A 23,999-nucleotide genomic window follows, 5' to 3' on the forward strand; every position below is an offset into this window, starting at 1 on the left:
CCCTTAGAAAGGTCCTTGAAGGTTTTCAAAACCATCAGTATGGAACTCTGATGTGCTGGATGCTGATAATGGGAGGGATTCCCTCTGTTTATAAAGCTTGTAATCCAGACAGCTAAAGCAGATGATGTATACTGAGAGCAGAAACTGCTACAGTGATCTTCTAGAAGCCACTCCTATTTCTGGGGTCTCCTGAGACATAGTCCACTGCTTACACACTGGACCACATTGCACTCACACTGTCTGCATAGATCTCTGAGTTTTCTGAAGATGAATGTTTCATAAAGCATATTGTATTTCAGAGAGAAGTGGTCATTCAGAAGATTAAGGTCTTTTTCAAATGGGATGTTCATCTCTGCCAGGTGGTATGTTAAGTGTGAGTCATAAATATCTTTTATTTCCTTGGTCAGATAGTGCAGTGGAAATGCAACTTGTCATTTTTGACTTCCAGTTCCAAGAGCCCCCAGTAAGTTTCTGAATTTGTTCCTTCATTTTTAGCAACTGCCATATCCTTCAGGATATTAAAGGACCAAAACGTAAATGACCCAAAATTACTTTTTGTTTATCATTTTGTATACTTGATTGTTCCGCCCCCAACCCCCCAGAAGTGCATCTAACATGACCTTATGTCAAGTGCACTTTAACTTCAAGAAACTTCAGGAACTATTTTAAAGCTTTAAAGAGCTTGATAATGTTGGTGGCTGGCATATATTATCACAGAAATGGTCTCTGCTGTCCTGCTTCCAGTAGAAGTTATCCTCCTATTTCCCCTTGCAGATCAAGGTACTTTGGGAGTGAAGATTTATACTGCCTTCTATCATAGTTGTATTTTTGTCTAAGAACTAAGTAAAGGTGGCTGGATTTTGTTTGCTAGCCTTTTATTAGTAAATGCTAACAGGACACAGTGCTGGGATTCTCTAAATTCTATACATTGTTGTTATAAAGATGTTAGGGGAGCACAGCCATTCAAATCTGAGACTCTGTAAGAGGCAGTTTGTGGATAGTTTTTTATGTTGAGAAAAACACACCAGTCAATCATAAATGCAGTCAGGCACTGAAACTTTCAGAGAATTATCTGGCTTCACTGCAGGCACAGATAAATTAGAGATTATGGGCCTAAGTCTCTTTTCGTACCAGGGTAAATCAGGAGCACCATCACTGAAGTCAACAGATCTCAACAAGAAAAGAATTAGGCCCTATGGCTTTTAATAAGAGGAATATAAAGAGTTTAATTACAAGGAATCAAGCTGAACCTCCCTTCCCCCATACACAGACAGACATATGCACATGATTTCTTGTAAGGTTTGTCTCTTGAAACATTTTTGTACTTCTGTTACGCTCATTCCGAGCCGATACTACCAGTATGCAAATCATAGGGGCTTAGATGCAACAGGCATGGGGGCCATTTAAATGTAAATGCACTGGGTGGTTAAAACACTGGTGAAGCTATAGCCCAGTTCTATACTGAACAATTTGGTGATATCCCAAATATGCTGCAGTTTTTGACCTCCATGTTATGTCTCATAAATAAAAAACAATGAGAGGAGTTCATTTTCTGTGCTAGGGAGGGAGTATCTCACCTAAGCAATACTTCTTTGAGGGATTAAAATAATGCACAGCATATGTAAATGAATAGCTGCTGGAAACTCTAGTAATAAAAATATAACTTTTTATTCCCACATATGTGAACAATGTAATATGACTATAGAAAGATTTGAAAATAACTGATATGGAAACTTATGTTTGAGTCACCCTGTGATAAAAAAAAAAAATGCTGCAAGATGGAGATCCCCAGTCATAAAATATAAATAATAGTTGAGGAAAAATCTGATGTTTTACCAGATTATTTTGACAAAAATGGAGGTACTTACAGTCTAAGTGACTATGCCTGATGCCTTCCACATCTTCAGCATGAATGAAGTGATAGCATCTCTTTCCTACAATATCTACAGGGGTCAGATCCATGTAATCACTAATCCTAAAAAGGAAAAAATACAACCTATAATTCAAGAAGGAAAAGAATACAATAATCGTCAAGTAACTGAGAAAGTGTAATCTGCAAAACAGTTTTTCACCACTATAGTAATTTTGTGAAGGCTCCATCATCAATTTGAATGCAATATCTACACAAACAAGACACAGCCTTACAACAAATAAAGAGAAGTTTTTAAAGAAACCTTGAAATCATGTAATCCATTAAAAAAGTGGAAAGTTACATTTTAGTGCATATTCTTCCCATAGCATAAAACCAAGACCATTCCATGAAATTGTTAAACATTTATAACAGTCCCAAATCCTCATTGAAAGACCAGAACGATTCAATGTTACAAAATAAAGTAAAAACATTTACATTTATACCAAATGATTAGAGACACATTTCATTTCAACAGATTGGTCTTCTACTGGGTATATGCATGAAAAAGCTCTTCAACCATTTCTTGGCACCAAGTCCAAACTGATATTTCAGGGGATGTAATTTAAATGCTGAGACATACAGATGCCTCAGGGTGTTATCTTTTTTAGTCTAATTCATTTGGGAACTCAGCTTTCACTCTGGGCCCTTTCAACTGGGACTTTGTGGTTTATTGCACATAGAGAGTATAAAATCTATTCTGCAGATCTTTGTGTGTGTGTCTGTGTGCCTGTGTGCATGTGTGTGTGCGTGCGTGTAAACTTTTGTCATTGAGTGTCAAGATGTCAAAATCCTTAAATGCAGTATGGAAAATAAAGCAATTGGAAAATGCCTTGCTCACAACAGCATTTAAAAGTATGTCTGTTTTCTAGAAATGGAATGTTATTTTAGGTTTTAAAATATGCTGTAATGATTGGGGTTAAGCTCCCTTTGCAGTCATAAGACATAATAGCCATCCATTTAACAGATTGTAAGAAACTCCAAACATCTTGATGGAAGCAGACAGCTGAAACAGCGGGAGTGTGATCCAGAGTACAGGACAGAGAGGAACTGGACCACATAGGTCTAAGAGGCTCCCAGCAGGCAGAGGTGGTGAGGCACTGACTAGCAAAACAGTCTCAGACAGAGAGAACACATAGACAAGGAATACTGAAGAAAGAGGAAGGAAGTATTAGATAGCGCTATAGAAGCACTTGTCCCAGTAAACTCCCCCAAGAACCATCACTGATGGAGCAGGTGGACTCAGATATGCTAGCAAAAATTGTCAAATCAAATATGGTGCAAAACACAACAGCCTTGTCCCACTTTCATGACAGAGCATGCTAAAGGATGTGCACTTTTCATGCCTAGTAGTTATAGAACTTAACAAGATGTGGGATACACATCTAGGAACACCCATCAAATGTTTAGCACAAACCACCGCTGAAATGCATCTCTTCTGCCTTCTTGGAGAGGACACTATTCACCAGACAGAGATGTCTAGAATGGTGGTAGTGGGCCTCCCTCCTGCTAAGTTACTCCATTTTGTTTGCACAGTGAATTAGGGGCTGGTAAACAAAGGACCTGGGATCTCTGACCAGTGATAAGAAACCTCACCAGAGGGAACAGAGACTGAGAATTAAAGGTTCCTGTCCCCTGGACTGTATTAGATAGCAGATCTAATACAGTGGAAGCACTGTATTATTCTAACTGTGGAAGCAGATTCACAAACACTTAAATTTAAGAATAATATTAATAAACAGCAGTTCAAAACAGACAGGAGGACATAAAGGATGTTTTTAGATTAAAAAAATGGAAACAAAACAAAACAAAACAAAACAGAAGAGATAATATGAAGATATAAGTGATGATCACTGGCAAGCCACTACACCAAAACCAGAAGGAAAAGAAATTGCAGCAAAGAGGACACGCATGCTTATATCAAAGATGGAAAATAGATCATTCACAGGGAGAAAAGAAAGAAACGTTATAATGTATCTTAGAGCACTAGTTGTAAGACAGATCTTGTGGATCCTAAGCCCTCTGACAAAATAAAGCAACAGGTTGATCAGTAGGAACTTGGGTTTGCTGAATAGACAGACCTGATCCTGCAAAACATAAGCACAGGCAGATCAGCGGTTCCAATGACTTAAACATAATTGAAATTTAAAGATACGGGTATGTGCTTTGCTTAATAAGGAACAAATTGTGCAGACACTTGTAGGCTTGAAGCTCTCTACGCAAGATTCTGCACATCTTAAAGAACTACTGTCAACCATTGTCATGACCAAATGGCCAAACCGCTTGCATTTAGGATACAAAGTGTATTCTTTCTATTTGGGCATGTATTAGCAGATATGGCTATAGCAGTCCACATGAAACTGGGCTACAGCCTCTCCCTAGACAATCTCTAATCACTAACAGTTGACACTGAAATCACTGATTCTGATACTGTCCTCTAGCAGCAGTCTCTTTATTTTGGTTTCAGTTCTTTTATCATAGTTGAATATTAATTGATAGAAAGAGCCAGTGCACTAACTGATCTTGTCTCAAAGGGAAGCTAACTGTTGACTAGTTCCTGCACTGAGTTCTGGATTCTGATGCAGATCTCTTCATTCAGAGGAAGGTAACAAGATGCACCCAAAGACTTGAGTAATGTCACTACTGCTCCCTGCTGTTGCAAGCAGGCAACCACTTAGAAAACTAGGAGTACTATTGATCTCACCCCTGCTGATCCAATGGTCCACTGTGAGCATTTATTTCAGTTAAGTAGCATGGCTTCTGCTCCATACTCCCCGCAGCTGCCAGTAACTCCCCATTGCTCCATAAATAGTGCTTACAGCTTTCCCAGCATGGATCTATTTTTCTCTATTTTCATCAGTGTTGCACTTGCTTTTACTGTTGCACCACAAAGAATTTCCCTGCTGCCCCCAAGTGCCACGAGTCAAGCCCATATATTTAGGACAGGATACTTAAGCTCCTTTTCTATAGCCCCAGAAGAGAGATCCCAACTTCCCTGACTCGGAGAATGGCCTTGGCAGATGCCCAGATAATTCATCTGACAGCTTCACATCAGCTGTTCAGTTACTTCCTTCCCTTCTTTTGCCCTTTCCATTCCTCCAGCTTTAATAGCCTTATTCTACTTTGTACCTGCTATGAAATCCAAGACCTGTCAATCTAACACTATTTTCCATCAGTGGAAACCCCACTGCCTCAGTGAGCTAACGTTCACCTCTCAGTCGTGGCAGAAGAGTTTCTACAATTTGAAATTCCTTTTATAATTTTTATAACGTTGCTACCAAGGCTTAAAATATAACTATTTTAATATAAATTCAAGTACCATCGGATGCATTCTACCCTACCATAGGAGATAAAATCCATCACAGACAGGGAAAAGTGACTTTATGATGTCTTTATCTTAACTAATGAAAAACATTATTAAGGTCAATGTTTTCTTGTACAAGTCAGCTAGCTTACCAGAGTTTACCACATTATCTGCTCTTTCTATGTTATTACCAAACAAAACTCTATGTCTGATGCACCTTAGGTTTTTCAGTGATGACTTTCTCAAGTCATCAGTTTTATCTCTACATAGTTTTATCGCTACATGACAATAAAGGAAAACTGAGAAAAATGTTTCATTATAAAAAAAAAACAAAAAAAAAACAAAAAAAAACATACATGATATAGGGTTCATAAAAATACCAAACTAACATCAGAGGAAGTGTAAACCTTTCTAACACAGTCCAAAAATTCATACCACACCTGACCGGATGAAATAGTTCATTTTTCACATTTATTTCATTCCTGGCATTTTTCTGTTTTTGTTGTTCGCCAGCAAAGGTAACAGTAGGTGCAGGTGATTTTGTTAAAAGAAAATGTGCTAATTAGGAACTGGACAGATACCAGCAACTCATTTTACAGAGTCCATTGATGAACTCTGCAGTGGAAGCAGTTTTCCATTACTAACAGAGTAGGTCATAGTCAAATCAAAGACTAAGGCTAAAGGTTTCTTCTGGATGCTACTGCTAAACTCCTGAGCTCTTTCACCAGCAGCCAGATTATACAGAATCTAGAAGCTCATTGGGTAGAATCACAGGCAAAAAGCCAGACCAAACTTTAATACTGCTATCAACTTTCTCTATGACCTTGTCCAAATCACTTTCTATGTCTCAGTTTCTCCAAACTTCTCCAAATATATACTCTTTAAAAAAAAACCCGCAGTGTTCTCTTTAATAGCCAAGTAATATTATTACTAATATTATTGTGGTTGTTTAGCAACATAACAGCAAAGATAACCTCATAATCGAAACCCAAGATTATTTTAAATTGTGTAAGGCCCTGATTTGACAAAGCATTTGAGTTTATGTTGATATGCTATCCTGAACAGAGGTATTCCATTATTGTGCATAACAAAGAGATTTAACTTTTAATTCATAATATGTTGTGGATGCTGTCACAGGAAAAGCATGCCTGAGTCATCTTGCTTGTTCTAGTTTTTGATGAGAGGTGCTCACGACCCCATGTTTTTTTGGCTGCATTACATTCTTCTTTTCCAATCTTTCTCCCATAACTCAGACTTCCATCAACAGACACAGACTTTGTTATTTTCCTTCTCAGATCTCTTCACTCTGCTCTATGTACCTATTTCCTAGATTTTATTTGATTTTCTCAGGGCCCAGAAGGCACCAATAAGCATTAAAAGTCTTGACCAGGCCTTTTGGGGCTTCCCCCACCCTTCCCAGACTCAGGGCCCCACATCAGCCCAGCGAGGCTGCAGCAGGGCCTGGCTCCAGCTCCCCACAGCCCTGCCCTGCCTGGCCATGGGTCTCACTGACCCCAGCCCACCCATGTCCTGGCCTGGTCTCGGCCTGGCCCTGTTTCCAGGGAGATGCCCTCTGCTGCCCTGCTCCTGGTGGGACAGGCCTGGCTGCCAGGCCCTGCCCTGCCCTGATGGACCTGCATGGGGAGTGCCCATTGCTCCTGGTGCCCTCACCACAGGCAGCAGACAGCTGAGGTTAAAACCTATCTTCTGCTTTCCTAGATCACTCACCCCTATCACATCAAACATAGCCTTCCCCAAACAACTCCTGTTCCTATCTCACTGCTGCCTTTCCCAACATGCCGTTAAACAAGTTTATTCAACAGTTTTCCCACCTCTTAGCTGCAACAGATCCTACCTCTCTAGCCTACTACCTAAGCCATCTGTGCTCCTGTTCCATTAAACACTAAACACAATGTGTTGTAATTTGTGAATTTGTTCAATACCAGAAAACTTCAGGGAGCAAGACTTGTGGAGGGGAGGTCAGGGGAGCATAAAGAAAGCCATACAAGTCAGACCAGAAGTCTAGTCCTGAATCTTGCCTCTGATAGGGACAATGGGAGATTGTGAAAAGCAAGGAAAACTTAGAGGAAGCTTTCCTGATCTATCCTCCCCTGTTTCAGCAACATGCCCTGCAAATTACGGTTTTAAATTATTCTTTATCCTCTAAGAATGCAAGGTACTGAAGGTGATGACAATGAGAGTTAATCCAGTACTCTCATACAACACCAGGATGACATTGCAGGAGTCACAAATTTCAAAAGTTTTTACCAAGCCAATAGAATAAATAAAACACACAGCTAAGGCAAAGAAAAAAGGAGCTAAAAGCTGTACCTATTTTCACAGTAAATGATATTGAGGTCCATATTCACACGAGTGACAAACATGTGGCAGTCAATCCTGACTTCATTAATTGTAGGAGGTGGCAAAGCATGAGCAACGACAACAAGTCCCATGATTTGGCTGGGTACTGTCCGTCCATGAGACAGTGACACTCTCAGACGTAAGCGGCCTGTTATATGAATCACCTGGAAAATAAAAACAGTAAAAGAAACCCCAGTGAATTCTGGATGCAACTGTGACATCAGTTTCTTTTAAAGGATAACATTACTATACCCTACAGAGCACTTAATACAGCCCAAAATTGTAATAATTAACTGCCAGTGCTAGTGCTAGCTTATTACTATTGGCTGTCTAAATGTCCTCATGACAAAGAAGAAGACAAGAACATAACAGGCAAATGATTCATTCACATTCATCAAATAAAAGCTCAGAACTCCTGTGCTTTTGATTTTTGTTTTGGTGGTTGTTACAGAAAGAGAAAATAATAATAATAATAAAAAAAAAACACAACAACAACCAGAAATCCAATGAAAGGAAAGAGAGAAGGGGAGAAAATTGAAATAATGACGGTAGAAAGGGAGCATTAATTTCCTAACATTCAGAGACTGAATATGAGTCAAAAAGATCAGCAGTTTTGAAACTTTTCCAGAATTGATTTAATTGAATTGCTAGTCACCTAACAGCATGGACACTGCTCACAGCCTTGATTTACTTCTTTATGGTTGGCAATTTGAGAAGCAACAGCGTACAAGTGATCAAATTGTTCAGCCACATGGTCTTCTTGCATCTACGGCAAGCTTTTAAAGAGTTGGTAGAAATATAATGTCTTTGCTTAATGCATTATATATGTATTGAGGTGCTGATGGTCTTTCTCTCCCTATTCACAGGATAATGCCAGAAGATGCTCAGGAGATCTAGTTGTACTACTGGAAAGTGAAAGTCTAAGAATGCTGCCTGAAATGGAATAAGTTGAAACTCCACATAAAGAATAACCCTACCATTCCAGCTTCACTCCTTCAGGAGTTCTGCTGTGGAAAAAAAGGGGATTGTTTTTACATTAAATTAAAATAAAAGGACCAATAATAAAAGCAGCCAGATATCAAACTGAAAATGGAAATTGCAGTTCCTGCACTCGTGCATAAGAGAGTCATAAGAACTCCAACATAAGTTGGAGGCTTTCTCATATTTTCACCCTCAGAGTGTGTTCAGCATCAACATGAAGAACAAGCTTACAGGGTGTCTGTCCCCTGTTGGGTCACTTTCACTGTGATCCCCGAGTTGGTACTCAGAGGTCTACAGAGATGTTGCTGGTTACTGGTGAAGATGACAGAGATGAGATGCAGTTACATGTCCACTGATACTCAACTCACAAACACAGCAGCCAAGCCCTTTGCTTACTTCTGATGAGACTGATAGTTAATAGAAAGTGAGAGAGAAGAAACTCTTATATTAATAAGACTGAAAACCATGCAGTGCATCCAAATTCAAATCTAATCCATGCTAACAGATCTGTGATCTAAGCCTTGAAGTGACCCCACTGCTCCACCCACCACCTTAATTATTAAAGCATCTCCTTTCTCCACTATTTTACTTCTTGGCTTCTACCAGCGTGGTGGATCAAAATGAGAAAAGTGCTTATCTGTTGTGTTTGTCCATTTCAATTGCAGGTTTCTGACCGCCCACATTGGAAGTAATTATTATCTAAACTCACACTTAATGCACCTTCCAAGAGCAAACTATTCTATGAATTTTTGAAGAAGTACCTAAAGGCAAGGATGCAAAAACACCATTTCAAACACACTTTTTTTTTTTTTTTTTTTTTCCCCTGGACCTCATTAACTAATGAAGAAATAGCTAAAAGAAATAGGATTAACTTCACAGGAGGGGCAGTAATAGTGTATTTTGCTCCTTCTAGCTAGGCTTGTATGTACATATGCTTTTTATCATTATCTGTCTCATTTTATCATGCAGTTTCAGCTTACTGCAAATACTCAAATCTGCAAACGCTTGGAAAAATGCTGATGGATAATGAGTAATAACGTGAAAAATAATCTTATGCTGAATGTGCTATGCAAAAGTATTGTTGTTCAGTTGTTTTTTCATAGAACTCCTTATGCTAATATGTTTGAAGTTGGCACTATCACTTGGGGGAATTTTTAAGATATATCATACTTAAAATCCATTTATCTCTTCCTCGTATTTTTTGAAACCTCCATGTCATTTGCAGCTGAATATCAACATAATTTATTTTTGAACAACTGTCTGTTCAATCAAAACTCATTTTTTTTTTTTTTTTGATTCCTCATCTGAAATACACCATAGATATAGTATAATCCCAAGAGATGGTTCCAAACCTGCTACACACAGTATATTTTAACATTGTGGAATTTCAAGAAAGTTTGCTTCCAGATTCAAATTTTTAAGCTTCTTCCCAGCTCTTTCATGGATCAAGACATGTTCTAAATCCCCACGTGAATTCAAATTTTAGGGGTCAGCACTCAACTGCATTCTGATTCTGTACATTGGGAAACAAACTGCCCTTCAGTTCCAGTGCCCATGTGTCCCTAAATAAACTGTATTTCCATGCCAGAAGTCCCTTTCTATGACAACATTAGTCAAACTCACCAAGTGGAAAATCTAATTGGAAGCAAAAAACAATTCTAGCTGTCATGACCTTGTCTACATTGTGAGTATTGCCACTTTTAACATTGGTTCATTTGAATTGGGATTAGGGGTGATAGGAATTATAGGGTCAATTATTGCCAGTAGCTAAAATAAATCTCTTTATAATTCAATCCCTCAGCAATTGTCTATCATATCCTAAAGCAGTATTATGACTTTAATGGAGTTAAATTGCAAGAATAAACTGTTTTATGAAGTCCAGTACTTGGATGCAGATGTAAATATTTAACAAAAGTTTGCTAGGAATATTCTGAAAAGCAAAAAATAAAATAAAGAAATAATGCAGCTTTCCTGTGCAGCTTTATTTATAAGTGCTTTCTTTTGAACAATCCAAATTTGTTTTTAAACTATAATTGTCTTTTTTTTTTTTTTCTTGTAGTAATATAGAAATAGATTGTTACATTTAGATATCACAGTAAGAGAAGACTGCTACTGTGTTCTGTCCATTATAAAGAAGAGGGTGAATGCTATATTCTTGACCGAAGGGATATTAAGAAACTTTGCATGTGAAGAGCTGTACAAATTTCTCCAGCATTTCTCTGCTCACCTGCTAAATTAACAAGGTGCACGGAAATTAGTAGAAATATTTTTTTTTTTTTTTTTTTTCCAAATTGTCTACTGGCATTTGTTGTAACTTCCTTAACAATTTCATCATATAGAAACAGAAGGAGATGCTGTGATTACAGAAAAGTTTGTGACCTGATCTAGACCAGGCTTTGACATAGATCATTCCAACTTGTACTGTTGCTTGTAAAGTCACCTAGTTGTACAATATTTGTATTTGGATAGACAGGTGGGTGAAACCAAAAGCATTCTGCAACAATAAAACTGTTAACCCTGTGAAATGAGGATAACACATACCCTGCTGTAAAAATGTCAGACTGAAGCAAAACAAATACTCTAAAAATCTTCTGTACGGTTTAATTGCTTTGTTAAAAAATGTTAAATCAACTCTTCCTGACATTCCAATATTGGATAAAAATCATTATTTGGCTTTTATTTTTAGCTGATTAGAAAAGGGATTTGCAAAATATTGTAAGTACATATAAACACAGTTTATGATGAGTGTGGGAGTGTTAACAAGCCACATTGCTTGGACAAATATATATTTCTTTTCCCTGCCATATGCTCTCTTTAGTCATCTGTTAGCAATAAGCACTTAGATGTGCTTTACTAATGTCTTCTCATTATAAACAAGCACATCACAAAGACCTTGATAAAACCTTCCCTCTGTCAATACTTAAGGAAAGGAAAGCCCAGCACTTGAAAAACACATCTGGAACCTGCTCATCATTCTTTAAAGCTAAATTTCACCTCTAGAGATGGAAATATTTTCTTTGTCAAAAGGCATCTTTAAATATTAGAGCTATTTTTTTCACATACATGTGATGTAAGATGTAAGAGGAAGGACATGTATTACCAGAGGCAATAAAAAGCTGCAAGCATGGAAAATCTGTGAATTTTACCTTTTAGATGTCTCTGTGTTCTTCAAAAGTTAAACTTCCATTAGAAATAAATTTCTAAACTATTTCTTTTGTTCTCTGTGTAAATCACTATGCCAATTTACTATGGCACTGAAACCACAGCACTTGCAGAATTGCCCCTTCCACTTCATTTCTCTTAATGAGAGATTAAGTTTGAAGCCTTAAAATTATAGCTTAAATTTTGACAAGATGGTCATGTATGAAAACATACTAATTTAGTTTATGTGTCTGGATATTTATTCAGCTGTCTTACAACAACTCACAGATACATTTATCCCCCTTTACAAAAACAACTGTGATTCAGAAGAGTTTATATATTTGTTTTGGTCTCTCAAAGGTGTTATTGTATCTTCCCAAAATCAACACCTAAATCTTTAAAATGCACTTAATTTCAACTGCTAAAATTGGCTGAAGAAATATCTTGCAAGCTATAGCCATGTTCTTACATTAGTACTTTGAAGAGCTGTGTGCTCATTCACTCACAGATACATGAACACTCATCTCAAAACCTGCCTGTGACACTAGCAAGACATGTTTTAATGCTCCACATGATAAATGGTTTCAGGTCATTTCCAATCTAAGATTGGACATTTGGAAGCAGGCTTTCCTCTGAACTTCCCAAAGAAAAGAGAGTCTACTGTTATATTTGCAGTTCAAACAGCGATATCCTAAAATTTCTCCTTTTCTGACATCAAAGTAAATCCGTGACTATCAACCTAGACTTTAGTAAAGGTTTCTTTATCCATCAAAGTTGTCTTGTTTTCTCCCTGTACCCCACTGTAGTGCAGCATTTCTATTTGCTTATGTTTTCTCATGGTCAGAAGCCATCTACTTCTGGGGTTCTGCTGCCTCGTCCTCACTGAAACCAAAGCTTGCTCTCCCAGACTTCAGAAAACCTTTAGAAAAATATGTAACTTGCCTATCCTTATCATTCAGCAGCAGTTGTGCTTGAAGAGGTCCGGTAAGATCTTGTGTTTATAATTCCAGCAATACTTGCATATCCCTTACTCAGACCTACTGCTGACTACATAGCGAACACACTGTGTTTGCAGTGTGTGCTATGTAAAATAGTTTGCACACAGACAAGGGCCACTCTTGGAGATTCCTGCATGTCTGGAAACCTGATGAATTACCCCTCAGATAATGACATTAAAGATAAAGTTTGTAGATGCATGCTCCTGTTGTATCGCTGTCTCTTTTCCTCTCTAATCATCATATCTTTTTTCCCCTTGTTAACATCACCCATCTCCAGCTTCATGAGTATCACCTACCTTTTTGGGTGCCATAACACAATAACATGTTTACTTACAGTAAATGTTCTCAACTCTTATTTGGTTCAGAAGTTTGCTGCTTCAGTTTTATCCTTTAAGAAGTGCTTGTAGAACAAAGGAAAATAGTAGTTAGTGCAGCTGTGAGTGAGTCATTCTGAACCAAGGTGGCTAAGAAAAAGAGGCTAGGCAGTAATCTCTGAATCCTTAGGAACAGCTTTGCAAGTAAAATGCAGTCAGTCTTAATTCAGTTATGCACTGAATACTACCTGAACCTCTGTTAAGAGTTGTGGTCTTGAGCACCCTTTCAAAGAATGCAAGTCTGATTTCAAGGAGGGTGAACATTATTCCTAACACATACATAGTTTCAAGGTCAATAGCCTCTTTTCCATCTGCAAGTACATTTCAAATCCCCTCAAATACACCTGCAAAAGACAGTCTGGAAATGGAAATGGTATTTACATTTAAACAGCATATTTGGTCTCGGGATGTATTTTATTGTTAAAAAGTCAATACTAGTTTTTGGAGACACTATTGGCTTTTTCCCTCTTTCCCCCAATATCACTGTCTCCAAATAATAAGATTCAACACCTATTTCACTGCTTAAAACAGTCAGAGGCAGAATTTAGGCTAATCCTAAGGGGTTTAAAAATGTATCCTTATGAGACCTCAAACTCATTGGATGCTTAAAGACAAGCATCACATGAGAAACACCCTGGCTTGGCAGGCTTAGTTCACAGCTATTGCTCAGTACCACAAAGGACCCAAAGTAGAGCATTATTTACTGCATATGAGAACTATTGAGTCCAGTAGCAAGCATAATAGCCATAGTCACTTTCATTCTTGTACATAGGGAAGAGCTGATCTTCTGCACAAAAGTTAGTGTTTTGAGAAACCATGTGAAAAGCTGCTTGGATGCCTAATTCCAAGTCTTCCTCAACCTCAGGACACACAAGGTCTTATCTCCCACTTGTCTCTTGCTAGATAATAAACTACAAGGAAGGGGATGGGGACCACTTTCTAACTCTCCAAATGACTGAAGTCAAAACAAGAACCTGACACTGCCCATCTTACACCTGTCATATGAAGCTCACTGATATGGAAATGGCTAGGTTAGGGTTATCTAAAGAATAAATTGCAACTTTGTGCAAGTAATGGAAGACTTGTATGAGAAACAACTCATAAAGCTGTCATTAAAACAAACAAAGAAACAAAAAAAACCCACCACATATCTTCAAGAGTGTGCAATAGATTGTTTTTCAAGAGACATCAAATTGTAAGTCTAGGAAAAGAACAGTAGACCAGAGGTTGCTCAAGAATAATTAATTAAAAAATATATCTGCATTTTAGATAGCATTAGATCAACACTGTTAAATCCTTAATTTATGGCTGATTTTTCATTCTGTTCCACCTCCATTTTATTATTTAGGGTAATATATTAGGAGCAATTATTTAGTACAGCATAGCACAATGTCCTGCACAGTATACCGACACATATGTATCTTTATCAACATGTAGGCTCTTATGTCAGCACTCTGAGGCCCAGTCTTGCACTGACATTCACTGTAGTAGTAAAAATTGCATGATCAAGACTCTCCATTCAAAAGTATACTTGTATTGTAAAATATGCTATCATTCCTTTCTTTCCTGTGTTGTAATTTTTTATTAATTGGAACATATCGGCAACCTGTTTTTCTCTAAACTAAAGATCATGTAAAGCCAACACTCCTGAAATCAGCCTCATAGCATAAGCAAAGCAAACACTGTGTTGAGTAATTATACATTATAATTTTTCATTTATTTTGCCTTATACAACTGCAAAGGTGTCCATTTTCATAGTCAGCCTCCTCAATAGGCACTCCATACATTTTACTGATAAATAGTATCTTTTAAATATATGCAGTGTTAGTAATTCAATGTGCCAGGTTTTATTCTAATACCTTTGAACCCTTTTCCTTTTCAAGATCTCTTATTAACAACTCAATCTATCAGTGGTGCATTATTTTTTTCATAATCCAAAACTTAAAAGCATTTGAAGAAGGTCAGCTTAAGAAATGGAAAAAGAAGAAACTGAATGAAATCACCACATTGCAACCTGAAAAAGTAGCCATAAAAATTGGTTTTATAACAGAATACTTTTTGAAGTAATTGGCACAAAGACTGTTCTAGTGCAGATTGCTGCAAGAGTGCTCTTGGCAAGAACATCATAAGCACCAGCAAAACTTTAATATGCTCAAACAGCCAAATACAAACTGACACCAGGAATCCATGTGTGGCAACAAACAGGAGAAAATAAAGTATCTCAATTTAATACAAACCTACATACAAAGGGATCAATTTTTACAATTCGTGGTTTAGCATACAATAGAGCTGTCCTCAGAGTGAATACAGAGTAGCTATACATAAGAAATTAGAATTATCAATTCGGGGGAATTTCTCAAGAGTCCTTTTGATATGTAATACAGCAAATATAATGACTAAGAAACCAGACATCAATGCATTAAATGAGATCAGGTTGAGATCTATTTAGAAAAGACAGGTTTAAGCTGGAAAAAGAATCTCTTTGATATGACCTCCAGAGCAGACCATTTGCAGGATTCAAGATGAACAGATTTACTCTTGCATATCTGCTTACTTCACAGCTGCTTTTAAATGTAAACTCTATAATATCTAATATTGAGTTATTGCAGAATTGAGTCTACATAGTAAAAAAGATTAAGAACCTGGGATTTTCTTATTCTCCTAGCAAATGTTATAATGGATTTTGTATATTGAATTCAGAGGCATAAATGAAACATAGTTAATTTTAAAGCTAGCTCATGTAACTAACGTATTTCTAAATTATCTATTAGAATCTGGCTACCGCTGATCTACACAAGGAATCTGGAATGCATCAGAAATTTTGGTAGTCTGTTTCCCTGATTTATGACCGATACTTATTTAACCCTGAAATTCAAAAGACAGCTCCACTTTAACAGATTTTCTACTGCAAGTCCCTTGGTGTTCAAATGTGTTGCACTTTTTTTTTTCTTCTCATAGAATGTTTGAAGTCCCCTTTAAAAATAATGCCTTCAGGATATTTTTTCCTTAATACCATTTAAAGAAAGTTGAAAGCATTTAGTTATTGAAGTGTGGGTTCTAATAGAGGCATTGTCAACCCTGCCCATGAGCAAACTCCTGGAGCTTGCTATTCCAGAATTCTGGTGCTCCTGTGAGCAGTAAAAATAAACTTGAGAAAGGACTGCTGTTGCATCAGTTCCTACACAGTTTATTGGAGTATCTGTGGGTAGTGGGAACTGGCTACATCATTTTGCAACAGAGAAGCTGGAAAGGTTTTTTTTTAGTTAGCCTGAATCCTGTATGCCAGGGCAACCAAGTCTTGTTGCATTAAAGATAGCCAATAATAAATATTCTTCAGATGATGTAGTGTCTTTATTATCTTTGGAGAGAGAAATAAAGGTAGAGTTTTTTTCCTCTCCCCTCTTTCCCCCTCCCCCCCCGCCCCTCCCTTTTTTGTTGTAGTTCTAAGCAACCCAACTATTACCTTAGGTGATTCTCTGCACAGTGAGCAAGGACTAGATAAAACAAGATATCTGATATTAATGAATTTTTTTACACACACAGATAAAAAAATATAAAAAAAGAAAAAAGAAAATGCTGTTTGTAAAGAAAGAAATGGATTCCCAAGCTTAGCCTTGATTAAGACAGTAATATTTATGTTTTACTCGAGCTCTCCACCTAGGGTTGCCCACAATGCATTATGAAGATAGTCAAGAAAAGTCATATTCACTGCTCTTTGTTTTGTGGCTAAATAGGAGGAAAGATCTGAGCTTTAGCCACAGGAAAGCAGGGACTCACTATGAAAAAGGTTGAGAACTACCATGGGAACTTCATTAACACCAAGTTTCCTCTGCTTGTGTTAATGGTGTCTGTTACAGGCTCTTACACAGGCAATCACAACCATTTTGTTTACTGTACTGCTTGTATGGTTCCTCCAAGCATGGCACACTATTCACTTGCTGTGTACAAACACACAAGTTTTCCTGGAATATCTTTACTGCAAAATGCCACAACTGTGATGAAAGCAAAGGTAGAGATTGGCAAGAAAGGTGAATTTTGCCTAGTTATGAGGTTTCCCCCCCACCATAAATGACATGTATGAATTTAAACTCTTTCAGTTTAGGAGAAAACATGCAGCGAAGTATATGAGCTGATTTTTCAAAAAATACAAATGTGCATCTCAGAAAAGCTGCTACAGGTGGCCAGTAATGCCTCCACATCACACGGTGAAAAGGAATGAACACAGAATCATAGAATCGTTAAGGTTGGAAAAGACCTCCAAGATCATCTGGTCCAACCATCACCCTACCACCACTATCACGCACTAAGCCTTGTCACTAAACACCATGTCCAACCTTTCCTTAAACACCCCCAGGAACGGTGACTCCACCACTTCTCTTGGGAAACCCATTCCAATGCCTGACTACTGTTTCTGAGAAGAAATGTCTCCTAATTTCCAACCTAAACCTCCCCTGGTGCAACTTGAGGCCATACCCTCTAGTCCTTAGTTATCTGAGAGGCCGAGCACAGCTTCCCACTACTTCCTTTCAGGTGGTTGTAGAGAGGATGGGATACAAAAGTTCTCTGACCTGTCTGCCAACATCTAACCTCAGTAGTTCTCTGAATGTGCTCAGAGTTATATTTAAACAATTTTTAAAAAGTCTCATAAGGTACTGATAAAGAAAATAACTGGCATTCAAACAGCAAGCCCCAATCCCTAAAATGTCTTTACAATGCCTGGCTGTAGGGGAAGGTTAGGTCACACCATGACAGCTCTTCTAGAGAAGCAACTGTGTGTCCTTACAAGCAGTTGTAGCAGGTCAAACCAAAGGTCAGCATCGTCTCATGGAATGGCCAATAACAGCTGACTAAGGGAGAGTATCAGACTAGGCAAGCATATAATGACATTTCCCTTGCGTATTCTCTCAGGACTTCCTGAGCTAAAGTCATTATGCTAGTTTGGTAAGTCTCTGGTATTAAAAGTGCCCCCTGGCAATGAGTTTCACTATGGACCCAGTAAGTGCCTCCTTTTGCTGTTCTGAGTTTGCTATTTACTATTTTAATTTTGTTGTGCACCTTACATATTGAAGACTGCAGAAAATTATACACTATTGACCCTCTCTATACACTGATGCTCTCTGTCATGTGCCTCCTTAGTCATCTTTCTTCCAAGCTGAATCTCCTAAGTATATTTTAGACATTCTGCAATGTTGATCAATGCTGTCACTTTTTTTGCTGTTATATTATCTTCAGTTCGAGATGAGGTGGGATAATAAGTGCACAAGTATTCAAGATAAAGACACAGCATTGATTTGTACAGTGGTATAATGGCATTTTCTGTTTCATTTTCCTTTTTTTTTTTTTTTTTTCCTTTTCCATTGCTAGCACTCTATTTTTTTTCTAACCACTACTGAGCACTGGCCTTTTCCTTTCGTAGACCACACACTACAACTCCAAGTTATCTCTTCTGAGCAGTAACAGCTAGTTCAGAGCTCATCATTGTATATATACAGCCAGGATTGTTTTTTCCCGGGTATATTACTTTATATTTACCTGAACTGAATTTCATCTGCTATTTTATAGCCCCTTCACACAAAATCATGAAGTTCTTGTGCTTGTACATTAGACTTCCATTTTTACAATCCAATAAGCATTGTAACTGCCCTGTTTGCCTTGGTTTCCACTTAATTTATGAATATGCTGAGAACCAAAGGCCCCAGGAATAACAATCTTTGAAAAAAAGAAGTGACCTCTGAAATTGAAAAAACTGACCACTCCTGTCTTTTTTTTTTTTTTTTTTTTTTTTTTTTTTTCTTCTTTGGAACACTTACCTTGTCCTCAAGAGGATCCTCCCTCTCTGCTGGTGGCAGATCAATTTGCTGCAACTTTTGTTCAGGGACTGTGATTGGCCCCTTCTGGAAATCCAGCTATACTGGATATCAAATGGAAATCCCCCACAGATATGCTTGCTAATTCCCTGAGAAAGCTGTGTAAAAAGGCTTTGATAAATACATACTGTATTTATAAATACATACTGTACTTATACTGTACTTTGATAAATACATACTGTATTTATTTTTATATCTACCAGTTCTATTTTTATTTTATTTTCTGTAAAATTCTTCCGGGTTGAGCACCCTTGTGCAAAGATGCAAGGAAGATGTTGCCTACTGTTTTCATGAGGCACTACAAATTAATATATGCGAAAAGAACATGTATATTAGGAGACATTCTTGCTGAAACAAATCTCTTGCCTGACTTTGTGGAGAACATTATACCTCTCAAAGCCCTAGTTTGTCTCTGTTAAACATGAATGAGTATACAGTCTTATTTTGCACAATTCTGTCAAATGCAATGAAATACCGATAAGTTAATAAAGACATGCTAACTGTATGTTCAGTGACAGTGATAGCAATAGGTCACGAATGTTTGGATCTCAGGTTTGAGTTACTTTTAAGAGACATGTGACCTGCAACCCTGCAGTGACATCCTAAGCCTCCTCTGAAATGTTTGAAGAACATGTAAATATAAGTACATATTTTCAATCAAATCCATTTTGTGAAGAAATATTCAGTGATGAGTGTTTCATGTTTCAATTACACACTGTCAATTCATTCCAATTTTGGAAAAGATCTGTGACCCAAAATCCAGTTAATTTTGTGGAGAGATTTTTTGTGGTATTTCAAGAAACTGTACTGTCACTACTAGCTGAAGTCCATCCAAACAAGATATGTGATTTTCTTTCAAAGAAAAAAACTTTTATTCCACTTGGAGATGGATGGTCTTTGCAAAGCTCTGACCTTCTCCTTGACAGCTACAAATGGACTACTATTTATGATTTGTTTCTATAAGCCACTTAATGTAGCAAGCTAGATTATAGATAGCAATTTATTTGTAAAAATCATAATAAAACAGAATTGTTTTAAATGCCAGATGTGGATAAATGGGGAGCAAAAACTGATGAGGCAAGGTTCGTGTTCTTGAATCTGCACTGAAGAATTGTGGCAGCCTTTTGGTTTAGCTGCACTTAGAATCAATTTAGTAATTTTTAATTCACTTTTTTGCTGTTGTTTGCTTAACATTTATTAATTGATTGCTATACTCGTGCAATTAATTCAAAAGTTGGCAATGTTACCATGCAGGGATTAATTTTCTTTTACTCAACCACCCTCTAGAATACGTTTTTTTGAACAACAGGTTACCAAGAAATTACCTCCACATCAATCACATTTATAAATGAGATACAGTAGGGGTGTTGCATGCCATCTGTCAATCCACAATGAACCTTTCTTTATATTTGACTAAGTTTTCCTATGTAATTTAATAAAATTACAAGAAAAAAATTAGGACAGCTATTAGGACAGCTCTGTCTTTCACTCACTGGAGTCCTGACCGAAAGACAATTTGAATACTTAGGACTCATCCCCTTGCAAGGCTGCAAGTCTCTCCTTTAAGAGTATGATGCATATATCAGGTCCTATTGAAATAAATGCTGCCTGCCCCATCATCCACTGGTCACAGAATTTGTACCTTCACAACAACCTTCAGGTTGCTCAGCTGTCAAGTGTTTCTCATCTGGAATGAGAGCCATTAATTTGCCCTTGATGTCACACTCATTTACGATGGCTGAAATGTTTATTCAGAAGGGAAGTAGAGATAATGAGCAAGGTTTCTTTGCTCTTGGTTACCAGGGGCTATTCACAAGACTTCAGACTCACTCACTGTGTTTCTCATTGTGACAGAAAAAAGCACAGAAAAAATAGTGTTGCCAGCTGTCATTATTTTATTATGACTTTTACCATATTTGGTGTTTAACCAAAAGCCTCAATTTCTGTGCCTTTTTTTCCTCTGCGTGTGATTCAGGTTGCTGCTGTAAACTGGATAAATTGACAAAATAGATTTTTTTATATAGACAGTCAAGGAATATGCCTTAGACAAGGCATTTCTTTGTGGCCTATATAGGGCTGGATTGGACCCAAGCATTTTGTTCTCAAAATGAGGATTTTATATTTCTTACAGTCAGTACAGAGGTTCAGATAAATCTGCACAGTTAGGTACAAGAAGACACAAAGAATGAATTCAGCACTCAATGCAGACCTTAAGATACATGAGTGTGCAAGCTGTGATGCATGGAAGTGCCGCAGGGCTTCTAGGAACCCAACCCAGACATTTATTTATTTTTGCACAGAGAATAAAACATGGTCTTGGTTCTCTCTCCTGTAATGCTGGGAAAACTACGCAGAAGAAAACTCCAGTCTTTTCGAGTTAAAAATCTGAAGTTAGCTCTTTATGTAACAAGCAAGGATTGTTACGCATATTTCATAAATTCTTTAATCACATGTCCGGTCCACTGATTTAGTGGGACTATATCCATGATCTATGTGAAAAATAAGAATCTATGTGATCTTGGTATCTGTTAAGATTATGAAAAATTTATACAATATTTAACAAAACTGTATCAGTGGATTCCTATATAACGTAATTGGAAAAAATAGTACCAAATATAAATTGGTACAAAATTACCAAATACAAATTGCTACAAAAATAATGCCAAATGCCTTAGAAAAGTATCTTTTTGATAGGTTTTACAATCATCCTATGGAAATGCTTTACCAAGCATATAAATTCCCTATTAAAATATGTGGGATCATTAAAGATACCCCAAGAAAAAAAAAAAATCACCTCATTCTTAATAAACCAGTTAGAATTTTTCAGTAAAGAGAGGGAAATAGGCTAGGAGCATTTGTAAATTTTGGACACATTTATATGTTTTGCCCTGGTGAGTTAATAGTAGCCCACTGCATATTGATCCAGACCCCTGTGAAATCCAGGGATGCCTGGTATTGTCTGACCATGTAAAATAGCTCAGGATTTGTCTCATTATCTTGTATAAGTCATTTCTATTAACATTTCTCCTCTTTTGTCATCCACTTATGTCAAGCACCTTCTGTAAATCTCAGGTGAAATCCACAGGACGCTTTGTACAAAAATGCACTTTGAATAATTGAGTGTCTGGTTTAGCTGCTAAATTCAAAGCAAGATGGCACTGTATATTTTGTTGGATGTATTTTCTGGCTTTGTGGGGTATTGGCTGCATGATCTGATAAAAACTGAGGCTAAATGAAATCTACAATTTGTATTCCTACAGCCACAAGTTTATTGGCTTTTTTTTTTTTTTTTTTTTTTTTTTTTTCCCCCCTTGGCTCTGTCTGTAAGGTTCATTACTTACAGTTACTGCAGAATCAATTTGAAATGGCCAAAATCAGTGATGGAATTTATAGCACAATAAACATACTGCCATACAAGTGCTGTTACACATGAAAGGGCCTGGGAATATTCTTTTCAGCAATCCTTCTACATAGCAGAGTGTTCTGTTTTTATCAATTTAACAGAATCATCACAGGCATATTCTGAGAGGTGTAATCCTGACAGCTACACAGCAGATTTTCTCTGAGGCAGATATTTTTACAGGAAAACAATATTATTGATAAAATCTTAGCATATCAGAACACAGAAGGGAAACTGAACACATCTTTTTCATTCTCCACATCAGGCATTTGAAGTTCTATTTATACCAGAAAAAAAACAACAACAAAACAAACAACAAAACAACGACAAAAAATAAGCTAATCCTGAACCAGAAACAATCTATAAAGAAAGCATTCTCACACTCTCGAGATATATGTTAATTAGTTATCAGTTTAGGAACTCTGCAATCTAAAGTAAGAGCACAGTGGGCACTATGGTCTGTGGAAAATGTGGAGGGCACTTGAAGCTAAAACATAAAGCATAGCATCAGGAGTTGCCTGTTTATAAAGTTTATACAGATTTACAATTCTATTTAGTCTATTCTTCTTCCCAAGTATCTCTATTACAGACATCTCAAATTTTATGCCATTTTGAAGCACAAAAAGTTTTAACTTTAGCATGATACATTGTGAAAAAAAATACAGAAAAGACAGATGGTAGGCTGTCCTCCCCAAAACTCAATTTCATAATATGCATGTGATTGCTAATAGGCAGGCACTAAAAAACAATTTTCCTTGACAGAGAAGAGCTGATAAATTGTCAGCATAAACTTTGCCTGTGGTTGCTCCAGTGATCTAAAGCTCTTCTGTGAGTTTTGTACCATCAAAGTGTGCATCTTACAACCATATCAAAATTTATGAATGCACATGTCTATAAAGTGACTGAAAGCAACCCATAATGCATGTTTTCCTATTGTGAATCAGCTCCTTGCTTCTTCTGGAAAAACTGTGTCCAATGCCCCTTTCTTAACCCTGGGCATGTGACTGTGTGAGAGCCAGGCTAGGTTCAGTGATGCCTGGTGAGCTAATTAAGATGGCTTTGCATTTAGGTATCTCTTAATCACAGTGCTAGGTCTACTGGTAGACTGCCCTAGCCAACATAGTCTTTGTAATACCACAACAAAGTGAATGTTGACAAAAACTGAAAGCAGTTGAGTATTTAGGGAAAAAAAATATATACATCTGATCATCTGAGCAGGGAGAAACAAATTAGAAGACTATTAAGCTAGTGTTTTTCAATAGGAGAAATGCTTCTCTAATATTTCAGATAAAAACATGCCTAGACATTCCAATATATGACAGAATTCAAAAGACCTGTTGTATTCACATGATATAAAATAAAGCACTGCATTTGTGCATGCACACATTCCTGGGGAAAATTCCTAAACGACTTGTACATTGAATAAGAACTGTTTACATTGAAAGTGCAAAGCATTCACTTCAGGTTTAAACATTTTACTATAGCTGGTAAGCCCAAGTTACAATTTTCTGAAAGGCTTATAACTATTAAATATCTGTATGCCTGTAGGAATTAAGAACTTATTTCTCAAAATAACTGAGAAGGAGTAACTCAACAGCAGATGAGCTGTGTCTGCTCTAGTATAAACATATTTGCGTGGAACAAAATAAGGTGATGCTCCCATC

The 23,999-nt window shown here is 37.2% G+C and overlaps 1 protein-coding gene across 6 annotated transcripts in view; it reads right to left on the minus strand.

Annotated features, from left to right (window-relative positions):
- NPAS3 (neuronal PAS domain protein 3) overlaps positions 1-23,999 on the minus strand; it is a 533,731-nt gene that overhangs the window by 23,162 nt on the left and 486,570 nt on the right. For all 6 annotated transcript variants that reach the window (XM_035328180.1, XM_035328178.1, XM_035328181.1 and 3 more), the window contains 2 exons: positions 7,545-7,738; positions 1,869-1,975 (listed from right to left, as the gene is read on the minus strand). In XM_035328180.1, coding sequence (XP_035184071.1) covers positions 1,869-1,975; positions 7,545-7,738 — 301 coding nt within the window. The remainder of the gene's footprint in view (positions 1-1,868; positions 1,976-7,544; positions 7,739-23,999) is intronic.

This window comes from Oxyura jamaicensis, chromosome 5 (genome assembly GCF_011077185.1).
Source record: "Oxyura jamaicensis isolate SHBP4307 breed ruddy duck chromosome 5, BPBGC_Ojam_1.0, whole genome shotgun sequence".
Taxonomy (NCBI): domain Eukaryota; kingdom Metazoa; phylum Chordata; class Aves; order Anseriformes; family Anatidae; genus Oxyura; species Oxyura jamaicensis.